This window comes from Emiliania huxleyi, assembly GCF_000372725.1.
Source record: "Emiliania huxleyi CCMP1516 unplaced genomic scaffold EMIHUscaffold_101, whole genome shotgun sequence".
Classification (NCBI taxonomy): Eukaryota; Haptophyta; order Isochrysidales; family Noelaerhabdaceae; genus Emiliania; species Emiliania huxleyi.
Genome location: NW_005202368.1, coordinates 236015 through 247268, shown reverse-complemented (window position 1 = coordinate 247268; position 11254 = coordinate 236015). Strand labels below are relative to the sequence as shown.

The window sequence follows — 11254 nt, the reverse complement described above, 5'->3', positions numbered from 1 at the left end:
GGGGGGGGGGGGGGGTGAGGGCGGGGGCCGGTGAGGCGGGCCAGCGCGAAAAGTGTGAAAGGGGTTTGAGTTGTGGGGTGCGTGGGGCGGATGCGGAGGAGGAAGACTCGGAGGGACGGGGCGAGGCACAGACGGGGCACAGACGCCAGGCTGCAGGCACGGGGAGGCACAGTGGGAATGCAAAGGGAGTCTGAGCCACCGGACGCACAGACGCTGGCCCCCGGGGCACGGCTTGTGTGCCGGCGTGTGTCTGTGTTGTGGTGTGGTGTGGTGGGGCGGGGAGGCGGGAGGGCGTCCCGCGCGGGGATGTGGGGGTGCGAAGGGAACGGGGCGGGCAGCGGACGCGTGGGCATGCGGCCGCGAGCGGCGAGAGAGCGGTGCGTACTCCTCTCTCGACCGGCGCCGGCGCCCGTCTGTGCGTGTGTTCGTGATTGGAGAGGGGCGGCCGCGTGGGCGCCTGCGCGATGAGCTCGATGTTCTTTGACTGCTGCTCCGCCAGCAGCTCCTGCACCTGCCCCATCGAGTACGCGCCGAGCGGCGGCGCGCCGCCGCAAGCCGCCGGCCGCGGGCTCTCTACCGGCCACCGCCGAGCGTTGAGCCTGCCGCTGCCTCCGTCTCCGACGGCGGGCAGGTCGGCGGAGGCGTACGAGAGCGGGTACGCCGCCGGCGCACGCGGGCCGTACGACCCCGCCGACGCGCTGCCCTGGCTGCCCATGCCCTGGCTGCCCATCCCCTGGCTGCCCATCCAAGAGGCGTGCGAGGAGCTGCAAGGCGAGCAGCCCGCTGTGGCCGGCGTGGGTGCGCTGCTGGCGGGTGACGCGGAGGCGGCGTGGGCGAGGCTGGCGCCCGCGGCGTCCTCCCACAGGTACGCATTCGCGCCGGCCCGCGGCAGGTCCTCCGCCATCAAAAAATTTGCCTTCTCGAATGTGTGTGCCACCGAAGGTTAGCCGAGCAACGCCGGGTAAATCAATCATCGAGGTTGCACGAAGAAAAGAATCTTACAACAAAACTCCCTCGCACAACACTGGGCACGGGAATCTTACAACAAAACTCCCTCGCACAACACTGGGCACGGGGAAGAAAAGAATTATCACAGGCGCTGACCGCCCGGGGGGCCATCGCTGTCCTTCTGAGACGGCAAAAGAAAAAGGAAAAGAATTTTCCTCCACCCAGCTGATGCAAGCAAGGAGGTCTGAAACCCTCTACCGTAGTTCAAGTGAGACTCCCGGGGGGCCATCGCTGTCTACCGCACTACTGGGATCGAGTTTATTCATCCATTTTGCCATAGAAGGAATCTCAATAATCGCTTTGATCAAGATTGACGGCCCATGGCCATGGTGTGCCACACAGAGGTGCGCCAAACCTCGGACACTCCCCCTGGACACCCCCGGCGTGGCATCCTAGCAAGGGACGCCAAGGCCACCGCCCTGCGTTCTTGACAACACAGGTGAACTCACAAGTCCGGGACGTGTGTGAGGACCTCTGCGGCGTGAGGACCTCTGCGCTCTGGCGTGCCCGTGAGAGGACCTGGGACTAGTGCATACGGCTGATACAACGGCTTAAGGCTTTCTACAAGTGCAAACCTACACTTCGAGACCTCGCCACACGCCAGCTGACACCCTCACGCCCGCCAAGATCGCGACGCCAAGAGGTGCTCACGATCGCCTGGAGCGCAGAGGTCCTCACACTTTTGCGAGCGTCCGAGGTCCTCACGCCCGTGAGAGGTCCTCACGACGCAGTTCATGGACGATCCGCCGCAGCATGCTCGTCCCTAGCACGCCAGCCCGCGTTTGCCGCCCCCCCCCCCGGGATAGCAAGCACTGGCAGTCTGCCGGCGCGGCCGGCGCATTCGAATGCGCCCGCCGCGCCGGCAGACTGTTGGATGGCCACAGTCGCGAAAGTGGGTGAAGTCCGTGCGGCGCCGTGGCAGCGGTGGCCAGGCGGCCCCTCTCGGTGCGCCACCGCGACCGCGTTGCGCTCTCGCGCCTCGCCATGCTGCAGGCTGGACGAGGGACATTTGTCGCGACTTTCAATAGGGAAAACGCAACGCATCTTGAATATGCCTGCAGCGCATCTTTAAGGCGGAGTTTTATTCGCCGATGGTGATACTCGCGACAGCCGCCCTGGTCGTTGTCCAGGGCGTCGCGGCGCTGCGGCTCCGCGCCCCGCTGCCCGCGCTCGCGCCGCGGACCGCCCTCCGCGCCGGCGCCGTCTCGCTCTCGGATCCGCCGCCCGAGCCGGTGCTTGTGTCCTCGCCCACGCCCGGCGCTGAGCCCGTGCCTGTGGGCGAGGGCGACGCGGTGCTGTGCAAGGACCAGGCGTCGCAGGCGTGGTGGCGCGCGACGGTGCGGCAGACGCGCGGCGACCAGCTCCTCGTCCACTACATGGGCTGCGACGACGCGTGGGACGAGTGGTTTGACGCGTCGTCGCCCGACATATGCGCGGTCGACGCGCAGGAGGCGGCGCGCGGCGCGTTCCAGAGCGAGGAGGCGGAGCTCGAGCTCGAGGGCATGGGGGACGAGGAGATCCTCGAGGCCTACCGCGCGCAAAAGTGGGCCAACAATGCGCGCTGGCAGCTCGCGACCTTCGCGCAAGCGCAGCTCGGCGAGTGGAAGGGCAGCTGCGTCGCCTACGAGCCCTCGGGCCCGCCTGGCGAGGTGCCCAAGTGGGTGGCGGGTCCGTCGCTGCCGTCGGCCGGCGCGGTCGCTGTCGAGCGCGACGGCGAGGTTGCGTGGAGGGATGCGCCACCAGACAAGGCGTACGACACCAGCCGGACACTCACGCCGGCGAGCTTCGACCGGCAGCGAGGCTGCGCGTGCGTCGGCAACGGCTACTCCTTCACGGCGGGGTCGGGCGAGCAGGGGGAGGACGCGGGTGCGGACGGCGCGCTGCTGTTCGAGCTGGGCGTGCGCGAGGAGGGGCGGCGCGTGCGCGTAAAGTTCGTCTACGCCGCCGCAGCCGAGGGCGACCTCTCGTTGGAGCGGGTGCTGGTGGCGCGTGAGGCGGAGAGCGGCGGCGGCGGCGGCGGCGGCGGCGGCGGCGGCGCGGAGGAGGACTTGCCGCCGGGTAGCGGCCTCTACGACCCTCCGCCGGGCGACCGCACGCGCTACTGCTCGCTCTATTGCGACGGGGGCATCACGCTGGTGTTCCCCGCTTCCCTCGGCCGCGACGAGCCCGGGTTCGTCTCTGTCGACTGGACGGCGGGTGGCATGCGCTACCAGCTGGACCGCAAGTTCGCAAGGCTGGAGCGGCGGGTCGGTAGCCTCGAGCTGACAGAGGTGCGGCGTGAGGACGCGGCAGTGTACCCCCCCGGCTTCAAGGACTCTGGGCAGGCCGGCCAGGACTAGCGGAGCGAAGCAGTGCAGTCCGCAAAGTCCGCAAGGAGTCCGAGGGACCACTCAGGTGAGATCCTCCCGGCGGTGAGATTTGTTGGCACGCGCCAGTCCGCAACTGGGTCGTGCGTGTCGCCTGGGTCGGCTGTGAAAGAGTGTTGTATGAAGGCGACCGGGCGCTCGACGGGCGTGTGCGCCAGAAGCCGCCGCTAATTCGCAATTCGAACTCTCTCTTCGATCCGATAAAAGAGCAATGACCACACGCCTTAGGCCCAGATTTTTTAATACCTTTTAAGAAACGAGGAGGTTTGGGGGCTTAACTTGCCATTTTAAAGGCCTCCCTCTACCTCTATCTATCATCACAGGCGGTCGAGTTGGTCGAGCTGGTGGGCGTGGAGAGCAGACACAACCGGCGTGGGAGTGCTCAGCGGGGCTCAGGAGGCAGCGGCGGCCAAGTGTGCACACTTGCTCAAAGCCGAAAGGGGGCTTGAAGTGGGCCTTTAACAACGAAGGCGCTCTAAAAAAAACACTGTCACAAAGTTGACCCGTCCATTTGTACCCTGCGTCCCTCATCGCCGCCGAGGCGCAGGATCGTGCTGGCCCTGCCCCAGAGCGTATATGGGTGCGCGCGCCGCCCTCGCCGTCGCGGCGGCCGGCGGCGTGCTCTACTACCTCTACCGAACGCGCTCCACCTCCACCAACGCCCTCCCTGCCATGCTGGCGCGCTCCGCCTCCACGGCCCTCGCCGTCATCAGCTGCACTCTCGGCCACACGTGAGGCTGGCTGACATACGAAGGGAGCAATTCACACACGCGAGGATTGTTGGGCGGTTGCAACGAAGGGGGGCTATGGGGTCGAGCGCTGAGGCTGGAGCGAGACCCTCTGTCCTCACTGCTGCCCTTGCCGTTGGATGCTGTGACGATGCCCACCACCCAAGCCACCACAAACCGGCGTCTCCGACATCGGCCCACCACTGCCGCCGCGCTCATCGCAGGCGGACAGTGACCTGCCGCATCCCGACGTCAAGCTTGCGCAGGTGCGCATTTGGGCCAGCGCGGGACCCTTGTGCCAGCGGGAGTTCTAAAGTGGCCCGGGGAGCAGTGGGTTACTTCGTCTATTAGTTAGCCACCGAGCGCCCTCTCTACTGCCACTCCTTGGTCCCTCCACCTTTCAGGCGTGTCGCAAGTCGCTCAACCGGCTCAGCGTGAGCCACGACGTCAAGCAGACTTTGGTGACGATAGACGTGATGCGAATGGCACTGAGATGCGTGACGCCGGAACGTTAAGATGCCCCAATGCCAAAAGCCATCGGAAAGGGCTACGCGTCGCCCCTCCTGTACGAGCGGGCTTAGCCGCGAATCCCGCTTGCTCAGGATCGGCTGAGCGGCAGCAGCGACGACGCGACCGCCACCGACCTCGCGGACCGCATTGCGAGCAAGGACAAATAAAACCGAGTAGCTGAGATGCTTCCGAGAGATCAGATACGGTCAGAAGAAGAGAGAGCACACAATCGGGCCGTGTCTTTCCCTCCGCTGGAGAGGTCCATCAGTTCCCGTGAGCTGGGATTCCCTCCCGGCGGGGGTTGTGGCGGAGAGCCGGCATGTGGGAACCGCCCGCCCCCACCCAGGGGGTGCGGCCCCTGCCAGGCGCCGCAAGCGGCGCCCGACAGGGGCGGGTGCACCCCCACCCCGAGGGGCGGTATGTATGTATGTAGTAAGGTGAAGAACAGTCAGGCTCGGACTGGACACCAACGCGGTATGGGCGGTGCGGGGTCGGGGTCCAAAGGGAGAGGGTTGTGTTCACTAGGCGTGTGTGTGTGTGTGTGTGTGTGTGTGTGTGTGTGTGTGTGCCTGACTCGTCAGGCACTAATTCTGCCGATGCGTGATTGTGTGTGGGCTGCTCCGAGGGGGCCCTGTGCGATCCGATGGGTAGGGAGTCTGTGCCCGGGCGGTGTCCGGTGCGGAGTCTCTCTCTGATCCCACCTGTGGTGTTGGGTGTGAGGTTGTGGCGGCTTCGAACCCAAGGGGGGGAGCTGATCCCACTCCGGCACTCGTAACCAACTCTCAGGGGCAGTAGGTGGGCGAGCCTCGAGCGCGCTCATCTCGATCGTCAAGGCGTCGCTACGCGCGGTCTTCCGCGGGGGGAGCTTCGTCGACGGGTGCGGGATCGCGGCGCAGTCAGTGCCGTGGCGATGCCTCCGGCTGTTTGCGGCGGGCGGCTTGCTGCTCGCGGCGATGGCGAAAAACTCGTCTCGCCGCACACCAAGAGCTTATGCTCTGGCGAGATGTGAGGCGCATGCGCCCAGGAGGGGAGGGCGCATGCGTAACGACGCTGCTAGAGATGCCTTTCGGGGCCCAGAGATAAAACTTCTGATGCCATGCATGACCTAGTAGTGTCCCCAGCTATGGGCGTGTCCACGTTGGAGCCAGGTGTGGTGTGGGCCCGAGAATAGCTCCGCCGTTCATGGAGGCAACCGATACGAGTCGACTGGTGTGTGTCGTCGTGGTTTCGTATCAAGAATACTCACTCACTCACTTCTCTAGGCCCCTAAGGGCCCTACGCGCGGCGTGCGAGCTCGGAAGCTCTGTCTCTCGGTGTGAAGGTATTTTCTTGTCCATAACAAGGTCTGTGTCTTCTCAATAACCAGTGTCGTGCCAGGGAGTTTTGTTCTCAATAACAAGGCTGTGAAATGCCCCGTGGATTTGCGTGCGTCCCAACCTCTGATCGCAGCGTGTGTACGCGCGCTGGGGAGGCGCATCGCCATTCGCGCGCCTGGGGGCGCGCAGGCCGCGCAGGCCGCGCGATGCTGAGCACAAAATCGTCGGGGGAGCCGCTCCTGGGCGGCCGCCCGTACTTCAGCCGCCGCGCAGAGGTGGTGGCGATGGCCAGCATGGGGTGGCCTATGCTCGTCTCGTTTGCCTGCCGGCTCGGCATGGGCTCGACCGACTCGGCGTTTGTTGGCCACATCACCGACGGCGCGTTTGCTCCTCACGAGTACCTTGCCGCCGCCTCCCTCTCTGACATGGTTGTCAACATCGCGGCTGCCCCGCCGCTCGCCTTCAACCAGGTGCTGAATGCGCTGGTCAGTCAGGCGATCGGCGCTGACAACCCCATGATGGCCGGACGCTGGCTGCAGCTCTCCATCATCGCGCTCGCGGTCGGAATGCTGCCCAGCTTGATCTGCTTCTTCTACGTGGGTCCGGTGCTGAAGCTGCTGGGCTTCTCCGACGCTGTTTGCTTGCTCGCCGGGCACTATGCGAAGTTCAACGTGTTTTGGCCGATCCCAAACGGGTGGTACCAGTGCATGAGATTTTACTTCCAGGCGATGGGCATCACCAAACCAGCGATGTACAACAACCTCTTCTTCTTCTTTGTAAATATCCTGCTGAATTGGTTCTTTGTCTTTGGCGGGCCGGCATCATTGCGTGCAGTCACCGGCTTTGGGGGCTTTGGGTTCGTGGGAGCGGCCATGTCCATCTCGATGTCCCGCTGCCTACAGCCTCTCGCCTTCTTCTTGTATATGTTTGTCTACCGCAAGGCCCACCTCGAGACCTGGCCCGGTTGGTCGATGGAGTCCATCGACCAGAAGTACGTGAAGGTCTTCCTCGCGCAGGCGCTGCCCCTGGTCGGAACCATCATCTTCCAGATGCTCGTCGACCAATCGAGTACGCTGATGATCTCGCAGTTGGGCACCCTCGCCGTCGCTTGCAGCTCCGCGACGCAGGCGCTGATTAACATCGTCGCCGGCGGCGCCAGCAACATGCTCATCGGCGTGGCGGCGGTTCGTGTGGGCTTCCACCTCGGACGAGGCGATGGCCCGGCGGCGGCGCGAGCTGCCGCCATGGCAGTCGCCGCGGGCGTCATAATCGTTGGTGGCTCCATGCTTGCTGTCGCACCCGTGCGCCACGCGGCGATGTCGACCATCTCGTCCGATCCGTACGTCGTCGAGGTGGCCTCGCGCATGATTGTGCCCGGTTTCCTCGCCTCGATGGGCCAGCTGCTGGTTGGCGTTGGCACTGGCGGCGTCTTTGCTGCGCAAGGGCGCACCATCCTCAACACGATCTTGGCGTTCGCCTTTGAGCTCCCGTGCTCGATCGGGAGCGTATTTGTCCTCGTCATGATCATGCACACCGGCGTTGAAACCGTCTATTGGGGCAAAGCTGGCATCGCAATCGTGGAGGCCGCTGTCGTGATGAGCATAGTGGCCATGTCGGACTGGGATGCGTCTGCAGCCTTTGCAATGGAGCTCCAGGCAAAGAAGGCTGACTCCTCGTTCAAGAGCATGCAGTCATCCATGAGCCGTCTGTCGCGTGTCTCGCCGGGCACGATGCTCACGACCCCGCGCGTGACGCAGGGAGCGGATGCGAGGCGGAGCCAGTTTGCCGAGTGATGCCGACGACTGGCGCGTGGGCTCCCCGGTGGGCCGGCGCGGCGTCTAGTACGGGCGCGCCCGAGGCGGGCGTGCCCCCCCCTCCGATTCCAGTAATATATCCACAGGGTGGAGACGCGTCTAGGGGTGAGCGTTCTCTGAGAGTGAGCCACGCATCCAAGCATGCCGCCCAGGCCACATCACCGGCTGACCGCACTCCGCCGAGACGCCCCGCAGTGACGCAATCTGAGGATTAAGGATTCAGACTCGCTTTAGTGAGGCCAAAGTGAGTTTATGGATGGGTGAGAACGATGCGCGACACGAGGAGGCACGCGGACCGACTCGTCGGCGACTCTGCTGCACGCCGTTTCAGAATTTTTCTCAGCGTGAGCGAGACGTGGAAAAGTGCCACCGTCGGGTAGGACGGGTCGGCCCGGAGCATCGGAGTAGCCGTCGTGGTCGCGGTGAGCAGCGCCGGCCACTCCGGCGCCACGTCGGCAACGTGGGAGCATGTCCACCGCCACTTCGCGGTCGCAGCGCTGTTGTCGCCAAACGCCGCCATGTACCTTTTCGGGCAAACCATCGAGCTGCATATCGATTTCGACTTGACGGGCGCATGGAGGCATCACGTCTCCATGCGCCCGTCAAGTCGGAGCCAGTCTGCGGCGACCACAGCGCTCAGGGAAAGTGTGTGTCTCGCGCCTTGCGGGGGGGGGAGCGGAAAGGAGGAACCTCTTCCCAAGAGCACCACTCTTGGAGCGCCGCCACTACCACCCAGAGCGCTGCAAGCAGCGCCGGGCAATGACGGCTTACCGCCCACCCAGCCCCCCCTCGGCACACCCCGGCAGCCAATGTGTGACGGCTCGAACCCGCTAAGCCATCCCGCAAGCGGGATAGCCCGCCACTCGAACCCGCAAGCGGGCGTACGAACCGCGAGCGGCTCGCACTCGTGACACGCAGGCGTCCGCCAGACGGCGCCGGGGCTAGGCGACCGAAGAGGAACTACGGCAAGAACCGCACACCACCCGCTGACGAGCGCTCGCGGAACTGGTCCGCGGCGCCCGCCAGGTACATTGCGCGAAATCCCACACAGTGGATTTTGGGGCGCTGTGTCACGATTTAACACCATCCTGCAGTCCGCGCATGAGGCTCGAGAGCGCCGCTTGCGCCCCCGCCTCGCCCCGCACCTCGCCGCGCTGGATGGCCGTCGCCGTCGCCTCGCCCTCCTCCGACGCCGGGACGTCCCCAGCCGACGCCCTCGGCTCTGGCCCGTCTGCGCGGCCCAGCCGGGGCCCCGTCAGCAGCTCCGTCACAGCCTCACCCTCGGCCATGTCGGTGCCCCGGAGGAGAGGTTCGGATTCATCTACTTACAGCGGCGCGGACGCGGAGGAGGCGGTGGCAGGAGGGGGCTCTGGGGCGGCGGAGGCGAGCGCGGCGGCCGCGGCCGAGGAGGACAAGCGCGTCCGGGCGCTGAGGATTGCCCTGCAGCACAAGACGCAGATGCCCGTGACGGACGAGGAGGCCCGGGCTATCCTCCAGGCGCGAGGGGGTCGCGAGACGCCCGTGACGGAGGAGGAGGCGCGGGTCATCTTTCGGGCGCGGGGGGAGGGGGGGACGCCGGGCGCGGCAGGGCTACCTTTCAGGCGCGGGCGCGCGGGCGCGGCGGGCGCGCCGCGGCATCGCCGGCGCTGGCGAGCAAGGGCGGCGAGGAGCTATCGCGGCGTGGGAAGAAGGCGGTGGCGAAGGAGGCGGGCGAGGCGGTATCACGCGAGGAAGGCGAGGCGATTTATCGCGCGACGCTCGAGTCGCTGTTGGCGTCCACCGGGTGGACGCCGCGCGCCGCGGAGGAGAGGGCGCGCGAGGAGCAGCGTGCGCATGTTCGGCAGATGCGCTGGGCAAGGGAGCACGGCCGGGGGGAGCCGGTCCGGTGCTTTGAGGAGGAGTACGACGAAGGCGACGACGCTTTCGACGCGCTCTTCGACGGGGGCTCGGGGTACGGGTGGGATCCCCCTCGGGGGGCGGCGCCTTCTTCTAGGCGCCCGCCTTGACCCAACATAGAGGGCGTTGTGTAGCCTAGCTTTTGGGTAATATAAAGGCAGTCATGGTAATCTCTAGTCTTTCTTAGAGATTGAGAGGAGTGAGACCTGAAGATTTCAGGGCAGATCTCAGTCTCTAGTCCCGCCCTTGAGATCTCCCAAATCTTCGTCGAGACTTCAGCCACGAAATCTCAGTCTTCCCGTCGCTCGGTGTGAGTTTCTAGAGGAAACGCGTGAGATCTCAAATGGCGAAGATTCCTTTTCGCTTTGGGAGTTTGAGATTTCGATGAGGGGTGGGAGAGACTGAGACTGCAAGCAAGAGAGATTCCGTTTTCGATGCAGAATGCTGTGAACTTCCTCAACCTTCCAACGCCTTTATCTCGCTTCGTTCGAAAAACATCGCTTGCGGCACCACCGAAAAAAGGGCAGCGTGACTCGAGATTTGAGATTGAGACTGAGGACCCCGGGAAGCCCCAGCACGCTCGGCTTGCAATGCTTTGCGCCGCCGACACTCGCCGCCGCCGCCTGAGGCGGTTCTCCACGAAGCTGTGGCCGCTCGAGAGTGAGGATGAGATCGTCGCGCTTCTCCTCGGCATGGCCCGTTACCCAGTCGACACACCCGACCGCGCAGAGCTCATCGCTGCGCCGACATGCAAACAACGCACGCGTCCACGACCATCAACATCCTCGTCAGCAGCATCGAGAGCGAGGCGGGCATCAGCGCTCTCGTGGATCTTCTGCGCCGTATGCGCTTTGCAAGGGCAGAAGGTGTGCCTTGTGGTCAGCGACGAGCCCGTCCATCCAACCGTATACTGCACGCACGGGCGCTTTGACGGGCTCCTCTACTGCAAGCGCTGCCCAAATTGTCGCGCCAAGCACAACCTCTCATATGCCTCAGCTGAGGAGTCAACTCGGCTGGCTCAGGGCAAGCAGGTGCCGTATGACGGCGCGATGGATCGGACTCGCAAGTACGTCCAGCTGTCGCGAGACATCATCTTTGAGGGCGAGATGCTGTGGCGCCTCGACACGCAGATGCTCCACTCGCACACCGGCTTTCAGCCGTACGCCAAGGAGTGGACGACCTTTGCCGACGAGCCGCCGCAGCTGGTCGAGCCTTTGCGGATAGCGCTGTCCCTCTCATCTAATTCGGCGTAGACCGCGCGCGCAGCGCGCTCCGTGTTTGCAGACCGCCCTGGCGGACTCGTTTACACTTCCAAGCTCAAGCCAGGCGCCGCAGGCCATAAAGAGGAGCGCAGATTAAAATGGCGCCGCAGGCTCCCCGGGCCCCAAATCTCAATCTCAAATCTCAATCTCAAATCTCAGATCTCAGACCTCAATCTCCCTCCAGGTCAAACCCACCCAACCCTTCTAGAAGCTTCGAGGCTCTTGTCAGTATTCACACCGCAAATCTCCAAATCTCAGCTCTCAAATCTCTAGGTTGGAAGGCCGTCCAAATCTTCAGTCTCAAATCTTGGATCTCGAGCGAACTCGACCGCAGATTCCTTCTGGTGTGGGAAA

At 64.7% G+C, this 11254-nt stretch overlaps 2 protein-coding genes across 2 annotated transcripts; both read left to right on the top strand.

Moving 5' to 3' along the window:
- Nucleotides 1-6134: 6134 nt before the first annotated feature.
- On the top strand, nucleotides 6135-7721 carry EMIHUDRAFT_222063 (hypothetical protein; the record flags this gene model as incomplete). The annotated part of the gene is made up of 1 exon (XM_005793390.1): nucleotides 6135-7721. One exon carries the CDS (start codon nucleotides 6135-6137, stop codon nucleotides 7719-7721), a length of 1587 nt encoding a protein of 528 aa, XP_005793447.1.
- A 1479-nt stretch (nucleotides 7722-9200) lies between these two features.
- On the top strand, nucleotides 9201-9788 carry EMIHUDRAFT_222061 (hypothetical protein; the record flags this gene model as incomplete). The annotated part of the gene is made up of 3 exons (XM_005793389.1): nucleotides 9201-9284; nucleotides 9401-9699; nucleotides 9773-9788. The coding sequence occupies 3 exons, from the start codon at nucleotides 9201-9203 to the stop codon at nucleotides 9786-9788; spliced, it is 399 nt and encodes a 132-aa protein (XP_005793446.1).
- Between the last annotated feature and the right edge of the window lie 1466 nt (nucleotides 9789-11254).